Source organism: Oryctolagus cuniculus, chromosome 19 (genome assembly GCF_051225735.1).
Source record: "Oryctolagus cuniculus isolate XC-2025 breed Fujian yellow rabbit chromosome 19, ASM5122573v1, whole genome shotgun sequence".
Taxonomy (NCBI): Eukaryota; Metazoa; Chordata; class Mammalia; order Lagomorpha; family Leporidae; genus Oryctolagus; species Oryctolagus cuniculus.
Window position 1 is genome coordinate 62,458,165 of NC_142885.1, and position 21,339 is coordinate 62,479,503.

At 50.4% G+C, this 21,339-nt stretch overlaps 1 protein-coding gene across 8 annotated transcripts in view; it reads left to right on the top strand.

Annotated features, from left to right (window-relative positions):
* Nucleotides 1–21,339, top strand: part of TXNDC11 (thioredoxin domain containing 11) — a 64,696-nt gene that overhangs the window by 30,371 nt on the left and 12,986 nt on the right. For 3 of the 8 annotated variants that reach the window (XR_016226223.1, XM_002711753.6, XM_089321679.1), the window contains 2 exons: nucleotides 14,713–14,825; nucleotides 17,889–18,089. The exons of 1 other annotated variant lie outside the window; for it this stretch is intronic. Coding sequence is in view for 6 of the 7 variants with exons in the window: in XM_002711753.6 (XP_002711799.4) it covers nucleotides 14,713–14,825; nucleotides 17,889–18,089 (314 nt within the window). In the remaining variant the exon portion in view is untranslated. Of the gene's footprint in view, nucleotides 1–14,712; nucleotides 14,826–15,771; nucleotides 15,874–17,888; nucleotides 18,090–21,339 lie in introns of those variants that run through there. 4 more of the 8 variants (XM_089321678.1, XM_070064993.2, XM_089321681.1 and 1 more) reach the window with 2 other exon arrangements.

The window sequence follows — 21,339 nt, forward strand, 5'->3', positions numbered from 1 at the left end:
GCCACAGGCCTTCGTTGTTTCCAGTTGTCTGGGAAAAGGCAGGACGTCTCCTGGTCACTGTCTGTTTCTTGAGGCTGGCTCTGAGTCTACAAATAACTGGAGGGTGCATCGTGACTGGTGTGGTGCTGCGTGCTGAGCCGGGAGCTCGTGCCTCCCACCTGCAGAGGGGTGCGAGGGTTGAGTTGGAAAGTCTGGTTCTGTGACGCTTTCCCGCCCCCTTAGGCCTGCTTGTCTAAGGGTTTCTGTCCTTAGACATTATAATAAAGGAAGCTTGTCCCCCCTCAGCACTGTAGTGTTGATGGCTTTCTCTCGGTTTTAACTATTTTCTTTCACTTCAGTTCTCAGATTCTTCAGCTCTTGGTCTCAGCTTTACTGCACTTCTGCTGATAGACATCCACCCATTAGTGGTCTGGGCAGGAACCCTGTTTTATTTCTGTCCATTATTTTCCTGCTCATTTTAATTGTTATATATGCCAGTTTCACATTTTCATGCAGTTAAAATACCTGGTTATTTTTCTGAAAATCTGGTGGCCAATTAGTTTATTTCATTTTTAAATTTAAAAATTGCGTAGCACTTCATGCCACCAGGCCTTACTTGCCTTCCACTGTTGATCACAGTTGGTTTCCTTTCTTCTCTTTGGCCAATCACTTGGCACAGTGATGCTTCCTTCCTGCCTCACCACAAAATACATTCTGTCATGCGATTGTATGCTCTGGATCCAGGTCTCTGTTTTAGTATGACTAAATGTAATTTAATTTTTGGCCAGTCTAGACTCTGCTTTCTCTAGTTCTTATGTTTTGTGGCTCATTCTCTTATAGTCATCTGTGCTTTTGGCTGGATTTTGGTTGTGACTGTTTTAAATGTATACCTGGACTTGAAGATAGTTGCATGTCTGTAACAGTTAACTTCTCTTCTAGGACCATGGTGTGATTATTCATTGACTCAAGCCTTCCTTTTCATTTCGTACAGTGGGTCTTGCAGGTCTCTCGTTAATGTGTGATGATTTCCGAGGGCTGAGTGATGAACTGTGGCTGGCAGGAGTTGTGTGTTCCCAGAGCCTGAAGGAGCCCAGCTCCCTTGCACGCCCCCTCTCTTCCCAGAGCCAGTCCTCTCAGGACCACTTGGTGGCGGCAGATGGGCTGCTTTATTGTTTTGCTTGGAGTTACTGTGTCGGAGGGCCTTGTTTCCAGCTTACTTGGTTTTGTCGTCATTTTACAATTTTCTGCCGTGGATGTGTTCTGGTAAAATGCTCTCCCCTCGTGTGATTCAGTGGCTTTCTAAAAGAAGTACAGTTGCGGCGCGTTTTGCTCTTGTTTTCCATCCAGCTTACAAAAGGCTTGCCCAGCAGTGTCGGTGTCTGAAAAGCAGTGGCCTGGAAGCCAGCAGCACCCAGCTCTTACCTGCTGTCTACACTTGCCTTTAAACTTGAACTAGAACGTTCAGTTTTTCTGTGTTTGAGTTTCTCTTTCTGTAAATTGGGGGAAAGTGGAGGTAAGCGTAAATGCTTCTGTGAAATACTTCACGTAGGAGAGAACTTCTAGCCTTGAAGTCCGTAGGGCCTTCTTGAGAAACTGAGCGTCTCGTGTGAGAATTCTGTCTGTGTCAGTGAGAGCGTCTCCACAGGTGACGTCACTGGGCTGCCAGCAGGTCCGGGCCTCCTCTTTCCCTCTCATGTGAAACCTTGTAGCTGCTCCTCTGTTGGTCTCACTGTAGAGCTGCCTGTCTCTCTCCACAGGAGAGGAGCTGACTCGATCAGGTCGTGTTTACTGTCTTTAGCTCACGGTGTTTTATTTTTCCTTCTATAATTCTTTTTTTTTTTTTTTTTAAGATTTATTTATTTGAAAGTCAGTGTTACAGAGAGGCAGAGAGAGGTAGAGGTCTTCCATCCCCTGGTTCACTCCCCAGATAGCCACAATGGCTGGAGCTACGCCAATCTGAAACCAGGAGCTTCCTCTGGGTCTCCCATGTGGGTGCCGGGGCCCAAGGACTTGGGCCATCTTCCACTGCTTTCTCAGGCCATAGCAGAGAGCTGGATTGGAAGAGGAGCAGCTGGGATTCAAACCAGTGCCCATACGGGATGCTGGCACTGCAGGCGTCGGCTTTACTTGCTACGCCACAGTGCCGGCCCCTTCTATAATTCTAATACTCCGCTTGATCATGATTGTAGCTAAAAGGGTGTATGAATGACTAGAATTTAAAGTCCTTTTGGATCCCCTGCCCCCAGTCCATCCCCACTTTGCTTGCCTGGCCCTTCAGGTTCCATAGGCTGCTGCTAGGAGCCACTCAGAACAGGACTGCATGGAGCTCTGCCTGGCTTCTCCTTACCTGTTCTCCCCTCTTGTCTCCTGACACCGGAGTACTCATGAGCGAAATTGGAATTCTTAGGGTCCTTAAACATCACCTTGAAAATACACTCACCTGTTAACTAAAGGTAATGTTTCTGCTCCGTCTTAGCACCCCTGGAATTCCTAAGTTCAGTTGACAAGGTTACGCTGTAGCACTCATTGTCTAAGGAGTACTCTTTGGGAAATATTCATACGGTCAGCTCTCTGTATCTGCAGATTCAACCAGTTGTAGACTGGAAATATTTGAAAGTGAGGTGGGTGTTTGGTGCAATCAGCAGGTAAGATGCTGCTTGGGTTGCCTGCTTCCCATATCCAAATACCTGAGTTCACTCTCACTTCACGTGGGACTCCAGCTTCCTGCTAATGTGCACCGTAGGAGGCAGCGAGTGTATGTGGCTCAAGTGTTTGTGTCCCTGACACCCATGTGAAAACCAGGATGGAGTTCCTGGCTCCTGGCTTCAGCTTGGCTCAGCCCCAGCCGTAGTAGGCATTTGGGAATTAATTAGTAGATGGAAGAGCTCAGTCTGTTCCTCTGCCTTTTAAATAAATAATAAAATAATAAAAATATTTGGAAAAGTATTGTGTCTGTACTGAACACGTGCAGACTTTTTCTTGTTTTTATTCCCTAAGCAGAACAGTGTAGCGGTTATTTGCATAGGGTTTGTGTTCTGTGGTTATGGGAAAACTGGTAAGATGAATCCAGGTTTGTGTCCTAGTGTCCATGACAATTTACGAAACCAGACACAACGGCACGAGTAGAAGAAGTGAAGTTTTATTTAAGTGAGAAAAAGAGAGACTCCCTAGAAAGGGAGACCAAGCCACTGGAGACACAGTCCAGGGATATGTGTATGTCTTTAGCAGGTTGTCTCCAAGGAGCAAGTGGTTGTAAGTTAGTGGCTGTGAAGGCCCTTTCTAACTTGTCCGTGTCGAATCCTAAATCTTCTTGTCCATTGGGAAAGGTTGGTACAACGGACTTCCATCCTGATTTGATTGATGTGCACAAGCCGGCAAGGAGCTGCAGGATGGAGCCAGTCTGGCCTGCTTCTAGGACCAGGCTCCCTCACTGTTAGCTGCTGTAGGTCAGTAGAGGTGATTTTAAGTAGACAGGAGAGAGTGCTTAGGTATATGCAAATACTGTGTCATTTTATGTAAGCATCCTAGAGTGTCAGTGACAGGGGGAGTCCCGGAGCTCGTCCCCCGTGGATCTAAAAGGACGGCTGTGCTGCTGGGATAAGTTTAAGTGGAATGTATAGAGGAGAGCTGATTTGTGTGGGTCCCTCTGCTCCGTCAGGTGACAGTTCTGGTAGAAGCACCCTCCCGCATCTCCTTGTTTGTGAATAAAGCTTTCTGGGGGGTGCTTCTGTGTTACATGGTGACGTTAGCACCCAGAGGGTAGGCTGGCCTCTCTGAAGGGGTTCTGTAGGGACTGCCAAACCAGGGTGATGTGGAGATGGCCTTGTTTAATGTCTTGGGCTCCTTGGTCTAACCCTTGGTGTTCTGACCGAGCGTGGGGTTGAGCAGTTTTCCGTGGGTGGAATGATTGTAGCCTTGCTGGTATAATATCGTAGATTGTCACTGTACTCACACAGGAGAAAGCATCTGCATGCTGACTAATGTGCACTAGGACAAGCAAAATAGCAGTCCATACCTTTCATCTCTGCATCTAAAACTGACTTTTTCATTATCTTGCTGTGATTTTATTTTGAGAGGTGGGGAAGGGTGGGGAGGTACTCCCATCTGATGGCTCACTCCCCAGATGCCCGCAATGGCCAGAACTGGGCTGGGCTGAATTGGGAGCTGGAAACCCAATCCAGGTCTCCACGTGGGTGTCAGGAATCCAACTACTTGAGCTGTCAGTGCTGCTTCCCAGGATCTGTTACAGGAGGACGCTGGAGCCAGGAGCCAGAGCCAGGAATCCAACCGACATACTCTGTTAAGGGATGTGGTGCCCCCATTACTGTGCCAAATGCCCATCCCATGTGGGCGTGATTTGGCAAGGGGATTTTCATGATTTATGGGAGATGCGTTTATTCCCATTGCACTTATTTCTTAAGCCTTGTGAATGCTGCTAGGTGAGGAGCCACAGAGGACCTCTCAACACTGGATTCAGAACCATGATTTCTCAGTGTAGCAGATGTTCAGAGCTCTGTGTGGCATGGCTTTTGAGGTGCATAAACCCCGTTCCCTGTCATGAGCAGGTGCCCCAGTGGCCAGACAGGCGGGCTGGGCACCGTGAGAGTGTGAATAGGTCTGGGACAGGCTTCCTTGGAAGACACAGGCAGGAAGACTGCTCAGGGCAGAGAGTGTTGAAGGTGGGGAGGGTTTTCTAGGAGAACAAGGCCTGGGCCTGCAGGTGAGCGTGCAGGAAGCTGCGGAGTGGGAGTGGATGGGCTGGGGGAAGCAGAGGTGTCATTTATACCTTGGCTGCAGGAATCTCGGAACCAGACTGAGTGTTTATTTATAGATATTTTGATCTCTTCAACCCATGTATTTGAAAAATTGTGTCATCTGCACTTTCTCATTATTTTGTGATATTTTCTACCTTTTGAAAGCTGTCCCATTTTCTGGGTGTGTTTGTGTGTGTATTGATCCTTCTTCTTCAAGGTGTTTATTCTCCCTTCTTTCCATGTGTGGAAATTGAGATAAGACTCTTAACAGCCAAAAACATTACAATCTTAGAAAAAAGTCTTAGGGATAACATAATAAAGCTATAGCTTATAGTCAAACATACAAACAAGCCTACTTCTTCTTTTTTTTTTTTTTTTTTTTGATAGGCAGAGTTAGACAGTGAGAAAGAGAGAGACAGAGAGAAAGGTCTTCCTTTTTCTGTTGGTTCATCCCCCAAATGGCCGCCATGGCCGGTACCCTGCGGCCGGCGTGCTGTGCCAATCTCAAGCCAGGAACCAGGTGCCTCCTCCTGGTCTGCCATGCGGGTGCAGGGCCCAAGCACTTGGGCCATCCTCCACTGCTTTCCCGGGCCACAGCAGAGAGCTGGACTGGAAGAGGAGCAACCGGGACAGATCCTGCGCCCCAACTGGGACTAGAACCTGGAGTGCCAGCGCCACAGGCAGAGGATTAGCCAAGTGAGCCCTGGCGCCGGCCACAAGCCCACTTCTGATCTGTTCTCAACTATGTCTGTTTTGTTTTTTTTTTAAGATTTATTTATTTATTTGAAAGTCAGAGTTACAGAGAAGCAGAGAGAAAGAGAGAGGTCTTCCATCCGATGGTTCACTTCCCAGTTGTCCGCAACGGCCGGAGCTGTGCCAATCTGAAGCCAGGAGCCAGGAGCTTCTTCCGGGTCTCCTACATGAGTGCAAGGGCCAAAGGACTTGGGCCATCTTCTACTGCTTTCCCAGGCCATAGCAGAGAGCTGGATTGGAAGTGGAGCAGCTAGGATTCGAACCCATATGGGACGTTGGCACTGTAGGCGGCGGCTTTACCTGCTAAGCTACAGTACCAGCCCTTCAAGTGTACCTTAATATACAGTTGAATGTGCTAAGTAGATATTTGACTATTTCCACAAGCCAAGCACTTTTCCCTGATGATCCAGTCTTCGTCACACTTTGAAGTAGGAGCTGTTCGCATTCCAGTTTAACAGAGGACAAAATTGAGGCTCTGAAGAGATTGGTACTCAGGATCAATGTGGTAGGCAGAATAACGGCCCCCCAAAAAGGTCCTCTTCCTGCTCCCAGAACCTGTGACTATGTTAGATCACATGACCAGGAGGAATTAAAAAGTTACAAAGGGACTTGGGTTGCTGATCTTGAGACTGACCTTGAGATAGGGAAATTATCCTGAGTTGACTGGGTGGGCCCAGCTTAGTCAGAAGGATTCTTAGAGATATAGTTGGGAAGGGACTGGTGCTGTGACATAGTACATTATGCTTCCTGCAGTGGCGCCAGCATCCCATATGGGTGCTGGTTCGAGTCCTGGCTGCTCCACTTCTGATCCAGCCCCCTGCTGGTGGCTTGGGAAGGCAGTGGAGGATGGCCCAGGTGTTTGGGACCCGGCACCCACGAGAAAGACCTGGAGGAAGCTCCTGGCTTTGGATCAGCCCAACTGTGGCCTTTGTGGCCATTTGGGGAGTGAACTAGCAAAGGGAAGATGACCTACCCCTGTCTCTCTTTCTCTCTCTGTAACTCTGTCTCTCAAATAAATAAGTAAATCTTAAAAGAAAAAAAGATGTAATTGGGAAGCAAAGAGACGGGTTGATGTTAGGGTGATGTATGGGAGGATCTGTCCATTGTTGGCTTTGAAAATGGAGGAAGGGGGCCATAGGCCAAGGAATGTCGGCCTCATCTCAGAGTTGGAAAAGGCTGGGTAATGGATTCCTCCTTAAGAGCTTCCAGAAGAAACACGGGACAAGGTTGGGTTAGCCTACTAAGATTACTTGTGGGCTTCTGACTTCCAGAATTATAGGATTAACTTGAGTTGTCCTAAGCCCTGAAGCCTGAGGTGATTTGTTACCGCAGAGTGGGAAATGAGTAGTCTTGCAGGAGTCAGTCCAGGAGCTGAGACAGGAGCCAGGCCCATTGCACCGAGCTTGCTCTTCCCACACATCCCATCCCTCTGGGCGCCACGCTCTGCTGGACTGAGGCAGGTGGAATGATGGGGCGGTCCCCTCGCCTGGTTTTGCATGTGACACTGCTGCTTTTTTTGACAGGCAGAGTGGACAGTGAAAGAGAGAGAGACAGAGACAGAGAGAAAGGTCTTCCTTTGCCGTTGGTTCACCCTCCAATGGCCGCTGCGGCCGCCGGCGCACCGCACCAATCCAATGGCAGGAGCCAGGTGCTTCTCCTGGTCTCCCATGGGGTGCAGGGCCCAAGCACCTGGGCCATCCTCCACTGCCTTCCTGGGCCACAGCAGAGAGCTGGCCTGGAAGAGGGGCAACCGGGACAGAATCTGGTGCCCCAACCGGGACTGGAACCCGGTGTGCCGGCGCCGCAATGTGGAGGATTAGCCTAGTGAGCCGCGGCGCTGGCCAACATGTGACACTGCTTTAAATGCAGCCTTACCCTGGTTGATGTCCACCATCCTGGTTTTTCAAGGCTTGCCAAAGTCCCTGCTTGACACAGACTGCCCAGCTAGCATGATGTCTGGCACTCTGTGGCTGCAGCTGGAGGTACTCAGACCATCGGCTCACCTCCTGGAACACCTGCTACACTGATAGGCTGAGGTTCCCCCTTAGCAGCTTATGTTGGTTTTCTTGTTTTCCCTTGAGCTTTAGTCACATCTTTCTAACAGGAAGTTCCCATAGGCAGGCCCGTGTCTCCTGAGAAATCATTTTAGTGGCAAGTATCCTGGTGTAACCATGACTGGCTCAGCCCTTACTGCTGATCTTCGGGTTTCCTGTCTGTCAAGTAAGGGAGCCTGTCTTAGTAGCCACTAAGGGACCCCTTATCTTGAAAATGCAGTGACCATAAGCCTGCTTTTGTAGGCCTGGGAGCTAAGAATTATTTTTACATTTTTAGGGGTTGTTGAGCAGAAAAACCACAGCATGTGACGGGGACCTCGTGGCTGCTCTGGTGCTAGGCCGGAAGAGCAGCCTGAAGGGGACAGTGTTTGACGGTGCAGTCCTCCATTCCCCAAGGGTTGAAAACAAGGAATTTAATTAAAATGCATACAAGAGAAGTGTTGGAATTGACTGATGGGTTATTGTGCAGTGTTTATTAAAAGAGAACAACTGGTATGAGGGTATTTATTTTAAGTATTTCAGGTTAAGTATATGTGACAAATGCATGTCTAGTTCTATATTTTATCCTACATGATGTATTTGGAACTAAATTGCTGTTTCCTCTTAGCTAACTCAGAAGAGAGTGTTTAGTTAGCAGTATCTTGGCAAGTACCAGGATCTGCAGTGCCCAAATGGCAGATTTTTTTTCCCAAGACAATTGGTTTGTGTATATATGGAAATTTTCAACATTAATTAAATCTCAGAATCACATTTCTTAAGGGGAAAATGCAAATAATAGTGAAGTTTCTATGTTGAAAATAAGCATTTCTGTAGTGCTGAATTTCTTTTAAGGTTTTTTCATTTTCATGGATGTGTTTATTGTTGGAAATTTATGAAGTTATCATCCAGTAAATGGTTATGAAGCAGTTGAAATGTGAATTACTATGTAGATATTTATTAACTAATGTTGGAGGAATTGTTTAAGTCCCTCTTGGTATAAGCCTGTTCTCATTTTTCTGACTTGTCCAAAAGCTTTGAAAGAAGGTTGGGAAAAAAGAAGTTAATAAAAAGAGCAGAATATAGAATGAGACCAGTCTTGTTTCTGAGCGGGTAGAGGGGACTGGGATGCAGGTTTGCTTTTGGAATATCCCCTTTCCTAGGGTGAAGAATGGGAGATATTTTCCAGTAGCATGAACCACTTCTTAGCCGAGCTGATTAAGTGCCATGTGACTCAGTCCTGTGGGAGTTTTGAAATAGGTCACGGTGTATTTGTTAGTGGTACCTTCGTGAGTGTTTTCCTGAGTTGATACTCCATTGTGCTTCGTGATGCCTGAGATGAGCTCCCACAGAAGGCTCCTGGGAGCAGAGGCTGCTCTCAGCTCATGACCTCCGGTTCTGCAGCTCTGGGGTTTCTGTTCCTTTAGTATATCCTGGGGTGCCTTCCTCTGTAGTATACCAGGTGCTGTCTGCCTCTGAGAGAATTAATTTTGTAAAGAGATGTATTCATTTATTTGAAAGACAGCATTACACAGAGAGAGAGGGAGAGAGAAATATCTGCTAATTCACTCTCACAGGGCTGCAACAGTGAGGGCCAGGAGCTGGATGGGAAGTGGAGCAGCTGAGACTCCAGCCGTTACCCATGTGAGATCCTGGCATCACAGGCTGCGGCTTTGCCAACTGCAGCATGACGCTGGCCCAGAAAGGTTCACACACACACACACACAGAAACATATATCTCATCCATTGGTTCACTCTCCACATGGCTGCAACAGCCAGAGCTGGGCCAGGCCGAAGCCAGAATCCTGGGACTCCGTTCAAGTTTCCCATGAGGGTAGCAGGGACCCAGGCACTGAGTCATCACCACTGCCTTCCATGGTGCACATGAGCAAGAAACCAGACCAGAAGCAGGTCTGGAACTGGAGCGCGGGCACTCAGATATGGAGTACAGACATCCTAGCAGTAGCCTAACCACTGTGCCAAACTCCTGCCCTGAGAATCAAGTTTTAGAAGCTCAGTCTTGGTAAAGTCACAAAGTCTGGAGCACACCTTTTCCTTTTTGAAAGAGAGGACACCTCTTATTCTCTGCTGTTGAAGGGATCTTCATGAAAAAAAAAAAATACCATCTTATGTATCCTTCAAGGCCTGTCTGTTGTTAAGACTTACTTGCTGGGTGGGCTCTGTGGCTCACTAGGCTAATCCTCCGCCTGCGGCGCCGGCACTCGGGTTCTAGTCCTGGTTGCTCCTCTTCCTGTTCAGCTCTCTGCTTGGCCCGGGAGTGCAGTGAAGGATGGCCCAAGTGCTTGGGCCCTACACCCGCGTGGAGACCAGGAGGAAGCACCTGGATCCTGGCTTCGGATCGGCATAGCGCCGGCCGTAGTGACCATTTGGGGGGTGAACCAACGGAAAAGGAAGACCTTTCTCTCTCTGTCTGTCTGTCTCTCTCTCTCTCACTGTCTAACTCTGCCTGTAAACAACAACAACAACGCAGAAATGTGTCCTTCTCAGTGCTTTGTGCATCAAGGATTTGTGGTGTTGGAGTCTTCCACAGACAACCTTAACCTTGACAGCTTGGTGAAGGTGGGGCCTGGAAAGTGGTTGTTTTCCTTTCTGATTAAGTAAATACATGGGGTGCTCTCTCTGTCCCTAACTCTGACTTTCTGAATAAATTAAATCTTCAAGAAAATAAAAAGGTCCAGTGTTGCAGTAGCTGGTAAAGCGACTCCCTGGGGCACTGGCGTCCCATATGACACTGATCGTGTCCCGGCTGCTCCACTTCCAATCCAGCTCCCTGCTAATGGCCTGGGGAAAGCAGCAGAGGATGGTCCAGCACTGGCTGTTGGCGACCATCTGAGGAGCGAGCCAGCAGGTGGAAGGTCTTTGTGTCTTTCCCCCTCTCTCTGGAACTCTTCCTAAACAAATAAATCAATCCTGAATACCTACCTACAGACATACAGACAGACAGACAGTGTTGCGGGAAGATACTTTGAGCCTGCAGACCTCGCTCCGCCCCTCGCCCTCACCTCTCGCCTGGGACAGTTACTGCTGTGGCCCTCAGATGGTGGCTTTGCTTCCCTCAGCCTTTCTTCGTCATTAATGGACTCCCTGCAAGGAGGAGCAGACTCCTCCAGTTACTGTGGTGGTGGAGCTGTGGGGTTTTTTTTTTAACTCAGTGTAGTGTTGTTGGTTGTTTTTGGTCAGATTGTTCCAGCTTTGACCATCAGGAGCACCTTGGGTTGGATTCTGTGGCTCTTGGACAAGCCCCCTTTTAGGAGCACTTCTTGTGATCCTGTAAGACATTTCAGGCTCATCTCTTGCTTTCCTTGTTCTAGCCCTGCAGCCAGCCTCTTCTCCGAGAGCCTGGCGTCTTTATTGGAGAAGGCATTTAGATCTGAGTTCTGGTTGTGAGATGTGTGCTTTGTTCAGGTCATCATTACTACTGGGTGGACTTGCAGACAGACTAGGAAATACTCAGGTTTATGGCCTGGCATGTATGTCCCCCTGTGTCTCTGTATTTGTCATCCCTGTGGGTGTTAAAAGCCATTCAATCTGGGATCAGCATTGTAGTGCAGGGGTTAAGCTGCTGCTTGTGGCACAGGCATCCCATATCCCGTATCGGAGTATCAGCTCAAGTCCCAGCTGCTCCCCTTCCTATCCAGCTGCCATCTGATGTGCCCAAGTGTTTGGATCCCAGCCACCCATTAGGAGAGCTGGGTGGAATTCTTGGCTCCTGGCTTCAGCCTGGCCCAGCGCTTGGCAGTTGCAGCCATTTGGGAAGTGAACCAGCCAGCAGATGGAGGATCTGTCTCTCTCTCTCTCAAAGAAGTAAATGAGTTAGTCATTTCAGATTTGCCTACATATGAGAATACTTCAAAAAGTTTGTGGAAAATGGAAATGAAATACAGGTTTGTTATTGGTGTAAAACATGTTTGAAATCCATGGAGCTTTTTTATGGTACATCCTGCCCGTGATTTTTCTGGGGAGCCCCCTGTACCCCTCATGCAGAGCACACTTACTTGATTCGCAGCCTTTACGCACACTTCCCTGGGCCTTCAGGTGTGCAGTGAGCAGTCCCGTGGCTTTGCAGTTCTCCCCCTGTCAGTCACTGCACGGGTGGTTACCTGTCACTTGCAGTACATTTAGGTCGATTGGTAGTGCTCTTCTTCCGCCTTGGGTGGCTTGCTTGGCAGTAGGTTTTGTTTGGTTCTGGAGTAGGTGTGTGAGAGTGTGCACAGCGTTACCGTGACCCTAGACCTCAGCCTGGCTCCCCAAGGCCATCCCACCCCCTGGAAGGAAGCAGTCTCTTTCGTTCCTGACTTACTCTGCCTGCACTTCTGCAGTTTCAGGCCATCTTAAACTCCCTGGGTTTGTAGTGGAGGTCGTCCACCGTGGCAGGAGGGACGCGTTCATTTCTGCCGTACCATGGGCAGGAGGGAGGATGCTACCACCGAAAGGTGGGTCTCTGGGTTAAGCCAGAAAGCTTTGTGTGGTTAGCATCTTCATAGCTTTATGTCTCGGCTACTTAGAGATGCATCTGCTGACAAAGCGGAGCCTTTTCCTGCACTCTCTTATCCACCCTCAGTTAACACTAAAAATATTGTTACACTCATACAAGTATCACATTATTAGGTACTCCATGGAAAAAAGATGAAATCTGCACACATAAGGATAAAGTCTCCTTTGATCTGTCTCCAGCACCAAACCAATTTTATTATCCTTTCAGATTCTTAATTCATTCCCTCCCTCCCTCCCTCCTTCCCTCCCTCCCTCCCTCCTTCCCTCCCTCCCTCCTTCCCTCCCTCCCTCCCTCCTTCCTTCCCTCTCTCCCTCCCCCCTTCACTCCCTCCCTCCCTCCTTTCCTCCCTTCCTCTCTCCTTTCCTCCCTCCCTCTCTCCTTCCCTCCCTGTGGGGAGCAACTCGGACTAGACTAAGTTACTGGAATTAAGACTTATTCTATGCATCTGCTCTCCCACAATATGGCGCTGGGAGAGGAGTAAACAGCTTCTGCGCAGCTGCCTCCAGTTTGACCAATAACCTGCAGGAGCTGATCCTGCTCCTGATTGGAGGAGAGCAGCGTACTCGGCATGTGGGTAGTAGAGTTGGGATTGGTGGAAGAGGACTATAATGGAGGAGAGAGACAACATGCACCAGGAACATCTAAAGGGAACATCCGGATAACATCTGAGCAGCCCCCGAGAGAGCCGGCCGGCGGTGTGCCACTCCCCCGCGGAAGTGGGGAAAGTGGCAGGGGGAGCCGCCCTTCCACGGAGGTGGAAGGATCAGCAGCCAACCTGGGAAGGGCCAAGCAGACAAAAGAACAGCGCAGGGTCCTGTGTCGTTCCTCCACGAAGAGGGGGAGCGACACCTCCCTCCTTCACTCCCTCCCTCCCTCCTTTCCTCCCTCCTTCACTCCCTCCCTCCCTCCTTTCCTCCCTCCTTCACTCCCTCCCTCTCTCCTTCCCTCCCTCCTTCACTCCTTCCCTCCCTCCTTCACTCCTTCCCTCCCTCCTTTCCTCCCTCCCTCCCTCCCAACCTCCTTCCTTCCTTCCTCCCTCCCTCCCTCTTTCCTTCCTTCCTTCCTTCCTTCCTCCCCTCCCCTCCCCTCCCCTCCCCTCCCCTCCGCTCCCCTCCGCTCCCCTCCCCTCCCCTCCTCTCTCTCTCTCTCTCTCTCTCTTGCTTGCTTTCTTGCTTTTTATTTACTTATTTGAGAGAGGGAGCTACAGAGTCAAAGATCTTCCATCCTCTGGTTCACTCCCCAAATGGCTGCAGTGGCTGGAGCTGGGCCATTTCAAAGTCAGGAACCAGGAACTTCTTCTGACTCTCCCACGTGGGTGCAGGGGCCCACGCACTTGGGCCATCTTCCACTGCTTTCCCAGGCCATAAGCAGAAAGCTGGATCAGAAGAGGAGCAGCCAATACGTAAGCTGGCTGGGATACTGGCACCACAGGCGGAGGCTTAGCCTACCATGCCACAGTGCCGGCCTGTCTATACATTTCTATACTTATATTCATGTAGGACAAAATGTATTGCTTTTACTGTGAATTTTTTTGACATAAAAAGTGTACTTTATCTTCCTCCAGCGTGCTTTTTTACTCACATATGTGTTGAAGATCTGCTTATGCTGTGTAGATAGCCTTGTAGATATCCACTTGTGCTGTGTAGGTAGTGTCTGACCTCTGGTGAACATTTCTTGGTGACTGTCTTTGCGTGTGACTCCTGACACTGAAGTGGACACTCAGGAGTGGGGTTGCTGGCTGTGTCCTCCTGTCATCGCCATCAGATAACTAGCTTCTGGCTCGGGAGTGATGCCCTCTTCCATGTCTCCCAGCCTTGAGTCGGGGCACTCGCTCTGTTGGTTGTGCATCCTTGATCTTTCTTGTCTTGAGTTTTGGGTGGTTGAGAGTCAGAGGTGGTTCCTCTGGAATAGTGAGGTTGATTGTGTTTCCTTGTACTTACTAGCCATGTACATTTCCTTTTCTGTGATTTGCCTGTTTTAAACCATTTTCTTATTTATTTGTATGAGTTCTTTGTATATGCTAGATCACTTCACTTAGCGAATATTTGTTGATCTGTGCTACATAGTAAGAAACGAGGCACTGCTCTAGGTGCAAAGGGACCATCAAGAATTACGTTCTCTAATTTCATGGAACTTGAGTTCCAAAGAGGAAGTGAGAACCAAAGAAAATCTCAATAATGAATAAGATTGCATAGATATTAATAAGTGCCATAAAAATAGGGCATTGGTAAAGAGAGAGCCTGAGTGGGAAGGAGCCCTCACAGACTCTGTGCCCTGAGTATTTGCTGTTGGGCAGTGGTTAGGGAAGGTGTCTCAGAGAAAGCAGAGCTGAGACCAGCGAGGAGGAGCCAGCGTGGAAAGTGTGTGCCCAGAGGGTAGCCTGACTGTGGCTCTCGGAGTGCCTGGGAGCCGGGGGACAGGTCAGATCATCTCGGGGACCCAGGGGACTCCTCAGCCCAGGTGGTTGTCAGAGACGTTACCGTCAGGAGTGGGCTTGGTTTGATGGCCGAGGCCTGTGTTTCGGAGGAGAGTGTCTCCGTTCCTCTTCCTCCCTGTCCAGGCCACATTACCAGAGAGAGCTTTGCTCTAGGGGATTCGCGCAGCAAGACTTGATCGTTGGGTTTGTGGTGGCTTTAAGGCATAGGCCTTTTCTTTAATGAAGGAAAATTTTCTGTTTCAGATTACCTAGGAACAGTACGATTTGGGGTTATCACAAATAAACATCTTGCGAAACTGGTATCCTTAGTACACTCTGGAAGTGTGTATTTACATAGACATTTCAACACATCACTTGTAAGTATTTTGCAATCACGTTTATATTAGTGCAGTCTTAACCTTGTCCAGGTCACAGAGTCCTGTGAGAGTTGGGGGGAGTCCATGGGCACTCTCCCTGGGAATGTGCCCGTGGTGTGGTGTGCACCCTGAGAGCTCCTGCACCCCACCTGCCAGCCCACGCTCTGGAGGGCTCTTGATTTGACATGTAGACGTTCTTGCTGCTTGTTCTTAGAGGTTGGCTCAGCCTTGCTCGTTTTCCTCTTAGGTGAGTTTGCAGTTCCTCTGATGGAGAATTGTTACTCTGGGCCCGTGTCCCAGAGGTTAAGCTTCCACTGGCGATGTCTTTGTTCATTTGTGCCTTTTATGAACAGTAGTAAGGTGACGTGCTCTTCTCCTTAGCTGATGGAGTGAGTTTTTGAAGTTCTTGTCAAGTCATAGAGAGAAGCTGATGGCCTCCCGCCTCACAGAGCCCCCGTGGTCCGTGCCACCCTTGTTCCCTGACTTGCTTTGCTGTTTGGTGGAGCAGCCTCCACTCAGCAGTCTCTAAGCCTTTGACCTTGGTCCTGCTCAGTACTGTGCTTCTGCTAGATGACTGCTGCTTCCGCAGTCACATCCCTGAGCGTGTGTTTCCCGCAAGTGTTTTCTGCCTCCAGTACCGTTGACTGTCAGTGCCTTGCAGGTCCCTGGGCCCAGCACCCCCAGCCCTTGAAGCCTGGGTCCCCTGGGCTCACGTGTCAGTCTTGTGCCCCCAGCGTACTTTAACCCGGCGGGGGGGGGGGGGGGGCTCGCCTGCCAGTGCCCTGACCCCTGTGTGTCACTAGCAGCCCAGATGCTGTACTTTATACTCCCAAAGGCAGAGGCATTTGTATTTTCCCAATAGAAGTGTTGATCATGCTATTAGAGCATGTTTCTCAGACTCCTCCATCCCACTTCGAGAGTCCCTGCTGGGCTTGCTTCCCCACCGCCGCCCACTCTCCTCATGCCTCTCGGGCTTCTTTGGACTTCATCTGCTCTGCTGGCTATCGTTGTCCAACACCCTTCATTTTCAGCCCGCTGTGCAGCCTACGTATGTCGTATGTATTTATAGCAGAGGGTACTGAGGAGCTTCAAAATAGGAAAAAGGTAGGGCTGGGCGATGACACTGGAAAGTGTGTGAGGTTCGCTGCTTCTCTCGGCTACTGTGTAAGGTTGGTGGTTTATTCAGTGGTGGAATTCCTTTTATCAAAGGAGATATTAACGGGGTACCAGTCTTTTTTTTTTTTTTTTTAAGGATTATCTATTTATTTAATTTGAAAGGCAGAGAGAAAAGAGGGGAGGGCGGGAATCTTACATTTACTAGCCAAAGCCAGGAGCCAGGAGCTGCTTCCGGATTTCCCATGCTGGTGCAGAGGCCCAAGGACTTGGGCCGTCTTCTGCTTTCCCAGGGGCCTTGCCAGAGAGCTGGATCACAAGTGGAGCACTCGGGACTCAAACTGGCGCCCATATAGGATGCTGGCACTGCAGGCGGGGGCTTAACCTGCTATGCCACAGCGCCTGCCCCATGGGATACCAGTCTTTAAAAAGACAAAAGCTGGGAACATCTTCATTGTGAGGCAATTTAAATCGCCACTGTGTGGGGGTATTCACTGTTTCATTTTGTGGAACCCTCCGAAACACTTCTTTGGAAGTTCTGTCTGAAGCCACTAATTTCTATCATTGGGATTTCAGAGGCAGTTTTATGTTCATATACATTGACTGTTGCAGAAAAAATAGAACAAAACAGCTAAATGGTGCTTCAGTTCACTTCACCATACACATAAAATCCAAACAAGAGCCATGACCTTGTGCAAATTGAGGTCATTCATCGGTTCCTTCAGGTGTTCATGGGGTCCCCACTCAGATGTTCACCTCGCCCCTGGGTACTGAGGAAAACAAATCTAGCCACCACCTCAAGAGGCCCTATTTCTGCCTGTGGGACCAAGGGAAAGATCTCAGTGACCTTTGACCCCAAGGCTTCTACAAAGACCTGGTGACGCTGGGTAGCTCCCGAGGACAGCGTGGCAGAGAGGGCAGGGAAGGGTGGGTCCACCTGCAGGGAAAGGTGCCCTGGTGTGACGGTCCTTCCTGCGCCCCTTGTGCGGGGTCGCTCCCTGGAGAAGCAGGCTGGGTGCTGGCTGTGCAGTGGGGACAGGGCGTATCACTCCCTGGAGAAGCAGGCCTGGGTGTTAGCTGTGCAGTGGGGACAGGGCGTGTCACAGCCTGGAGAAGCAGGCCTGGGTGTCAGCTGTGAGTGGGGACAGGGCGTGTCACTCCCTGGATAAGCAGGCCTGGGTGTCAGCTGTGCAGTGGGGACAGGGCGTGTCACTCCCTGGAGTATCAAGTCTGGGTGCTGGCTGTGAGTGGGGACAGGGCGTGTCACTCCCTGGAGAAGCAGGCCTGAGTGCTGGCTGTGCAGTGGGGACAGGGCGTGTCACTCCCTGGAGAAGGAGGCTGTGTGTCAGCTGTGAGTGGGGACAGGGCGTGTCACTCCCTGGAGAAGCAGCCTGGGTGCTGGCTGTGCAGTGGGGACAGGGCGTGTCACTCCCTGGAGAAGCTGGCTGGGTGTCAGCTGTGCAGTGGGGACAGGGTGTGTCACTCCCTGGAGAAGCAGGCTGGGTGCTGGCTGTGCAGTGGGGACAGGGCGTGTCACTCCCTGGAGAAGCAGGCTGGGTGCTGGCTGTGAGTGGGGACAGGGCGTGTCACTCCCTGGAGAAGCAGGCTGGGTATCAGCTGTGAGTGGGGACAGGGCGTGTCACTCCCTGGAGAAGCTGGCTGGGTGTCAGCTGTGCAGTGGGGACAGGGCGTGTCACTCCCTGGAGAAGGAGGCTGGGTGTCAGCTGTGAGTGGGGACAGGGTGTGTCACTCCCTGGAGTATCAGGCCTGGGTGCTGGCTGTGAGTGGGGACAGAGGGTGTCACTCCCTGGAGAAGCAGCCTGGGTTCTGGCTGTGCAGTGGGGACAGGGCGCGGGCCTCACTCCCAGGCCCTGGAGGTTGCTGCCATTGCTCTGTCCCTGCTCTGCCTCGCGAAGCTCTCGCTCAGTCGTGTGCCCTTGTCCCTCACAGGTCTTTCCCCGGGAGGTCATGAACTACACCGCTGAGAACATCTATAAATGGGCCTCGGAAAACCGGGAGACGCTCTTCCGATGGCTGCGGCCGCATGGGGGCAAGAGTCTCCTGCTGAATAACGAGTTGAAGAAAGGACCGGCCCTTTTCCTCTTCATACCTTTTAATCCCTTAGCCGAAACTCATCCTCTGCTAGATGAGGTAAGAGCCCTGGGGTGAACCTTCCTCACGGACTCAGGTGGCTCTCGGCCCCTGCCAGGGTCCCCCGCTCTGGCAGCTGAGCTCGGTGCCAGGCCGGGGGCTGCTGTGGCCTCTCTAGACAAGGGCCAGATGTTTGTCCTGCTGAGACAGGGTCATTGTGGCCCAGGAGGTGGTGTCATGCAGAGAGCCAGAGGGTTCCCCGCGAGAGCCCACGCAGGACTGCCCCTCCCTCTCTTTCTGCTTCATCTGGCACACAAGCTCTCTGGGTGTGCGTTTATTTTATACACAGACCATTTGGAGACACTTAGGGAGAGCAATAACAATCAGAGGAGAGAGCCTGGGATTGCCAAATTGGATTTACTGAGGGTTTTGTTTTTTCTTTCTCTCAAGGATCCCTTAATTGGCCCACACCAGTTTCATACAGCCAGTGAGCTGCTGCTGTCAGCCCGGCGGTGCTCACCTATGCGGCTGCCTGGAGGGGCCGTGAGGCAGGACTTGTGCAGCCAGATGCCTGCTCCCCACTCAGGCCTGCCCAGAGGCCTTTTTGTTAAAGTTCTCCCTGCTGGAGGCGTTCTGAACAGACACTGGTGCTTGGCTTAGAGGAAGCAACCAGAAGGAAGGAATGGGATAGTTTGGTTCTCCCCTGTGACTGGGGAGGGCTAGAAGCAATGAACTCCATTTCTTAGGAAGTCTTTACCATGCTGATTCTTTTTTTAAGGATTTATTTATTTGAGAAAGTTACAGACAGAGGGAGGGAGAGACAGAGAGAGGTCTTCCATCTGCTGGTTCACTTCCCAAATGGCCACAACAGCTAGAGCTGTGCCGTTCCAAAGCCAGGAGCCAGGAGCGTCTTTCAGATCTCCCATGGGGGTGCAGGGGCCCAAGCACTTGGCCCATGTTTTGCCCTTTCCCAGGCCCTAGTAGAGAGCTGGATTGGAAGTGGAGAAGCTGGGACTTGAACCAGCACCTCAGGTGGAGGCTTAGCCCACGACGCCGCAGTGCGGGCCCTTGCACGTGGATGTTCTGTGAACTGAGACACTTTCCAGTGTCTAGACCTGCAAGGCCTGAGAGCTCTTCGTAGGAAGGGTGGCAGCTGCGGCTGTGGGTTCACGTTACCTGCTAGTTTCCTTCTGGAGCATCTGTCTTGTCTGCTTTGGGCATGCCAAGGTCCTGGGTGGGGGGTGAGACAGGAGCCCACCAAATTGGGGTTGGATTATTGGATGGGGCACCTGGTGGGAGGACCCTTGTGTTCTAGCCTGTTCCAGGACGGACATCTGCCATCTCCCCTACTCCTCCACCTCCCAACGGTTCCCCCTCCCTTTTTAAGATGTATTTATTTGAAAGAGTTACAGTGAGAGAGAGAGAGAGATCTTCCAGCTACTGTTCACTCCCCAGGGAGCTGGATTGCAAGTGGAAAGGCCAGGACATGAACCGGTGCCCTACGGAGCACTGGCACTGCAGATGGCGCCTCTGCCCTCCTACCACAGAGCCGGCTCCAACAGCCCCCTTAGTCACAGTTTTGCCTGTGGCTCCTTTCTGCAGGGCACACAGTGGCCCTGTGAGGTGGGTGGAGTCCCACAGCCTCAGGTAAGGTTGAGGTGGCTGCAAGCTCACAGCTGCTCATCACATCTCCCTGGGCAAGCAGCGCATGCCCAGCACATGACCTGCTTTGTCTGAGGTCAGTTTGAAAATGTTTTTTGTTTGTTTGTTTTAAGAAGACTTTTAGCTATTTTTTTTTAAGATTGATTTTTTGGGGCTACTGTTGTGGCACAGTGGGTTAAAGTCCCAGCCTACAGCACTGGCATCCCTTACTGCTGCCGGTCCAAGTCGCAACTGCTCCACTGCCGATCCAGCTCTCTGCTAATTTGACTGGGAAAGCAGTGGAAGATGGCCCAAGTCTTTGCGCCCCTGCACCCATGTGGGAGACCCAGAAGAAGCTCCTGGCTCCTGGCTTCGTATAGGCTCAGCTTCAGCAGATGGAAAGATTCATTCATTCATTCTCTCTCTCTCTCTCTCTCTCTCTCTCTCTCTCTCTCTCTCTCCCCCTCCCCCTCCCCCTCCCCTCCCCCTTCCCCTCTCTTTCTCCCTCTCTCTAACTCTTTCAAATAAATAAAATAAACTTTTAAAAAAGGATTATTTTTATTTATTTGAAAGGCAGAGTTACAGAGAAAGAAGGAGAAACAGAGCAAGAGAAATGTTCACTCCCCAAATGGCCACAACGGCTGGGGCTTGGCCAGGTCAAAGCCAGGAGCCTGGAGTTCCATCCGGGTCTCCCGCATGGGTGCAGGGCCAGCACTTGGTCCATCCTCTGCTGCTCTCCCAGGCACATTAGCAGGGAGCTGGATTGGGGGTGGAGCAGCCGGAACGTGAACCAGTACCCATGTGGGATGCTGGTGTTGTAGGCGGTGGCTTAACCTGCTGTGGCACAGTGCTGGCTCCATTTGACAAACTTTCTTTTTTTTATATAAGATTTATTTTATTTGAAAGGCAGAGTTACAGAGAGGCTGAGGCAGAGAGAGAGGGAGAGGGAGAAGTCTTCCATCCGCTGGTTCATTCCCCAGATGGCCGCTATAGCCAGAATTGTGCTGATCTGAAGCCAGGAGCCAGAAGCTTCTTCCAGGTCTCCCACACGGGTGCAGGGGCCCAAGGACTTGGGCCGTCTTCCACTGCTTTCCGTGTCCACAGCAGAGAGCTGGACCGGAAGTGGAGCAGCTGGACCTTGAGCCGGCCCCCATTTGACAAAATTTTACTCCTAGAAATTCCTTTCTAGGAATTTTTTTCTGTGATGTGATTAATGCTCTCCTGTTTAGACTGTAAAGGATGGCAAAGGTCTGGAGGTTTGATGGTGTTGGGAGTTGGGGTGGGAGTGTTATCTGCTGCTGTATCTTTGGATATAAAGCAGTGTCAGGCTGTGGTGGCAGCAGCCAGGCCCTGGGGGTAACATTGGCTTGCCCTCCTTAACACAATTTGCTCCTGTCAAAGCTGCATCCAAAAACCACTGAGCTTTTTAGTGGGTGGGTGGGGGGGGCAGTTTAAAACACTGCGTAATCACCTAAAATGAATTTTTATGCCAAGAACTATTCAAACAATTTATTTTTCTGTAGTTACTTATGCTTTGAATTAACTCTATATAAATATCACAAAACTTGTTTTTAAGTTAGAGCTATAAGCATTGTGTTGTGTGCACATGCACACACACTTTAACAAACCCCTGAGTGATTTAACACCTTTTAAGTAGTTGCAGAAGGAG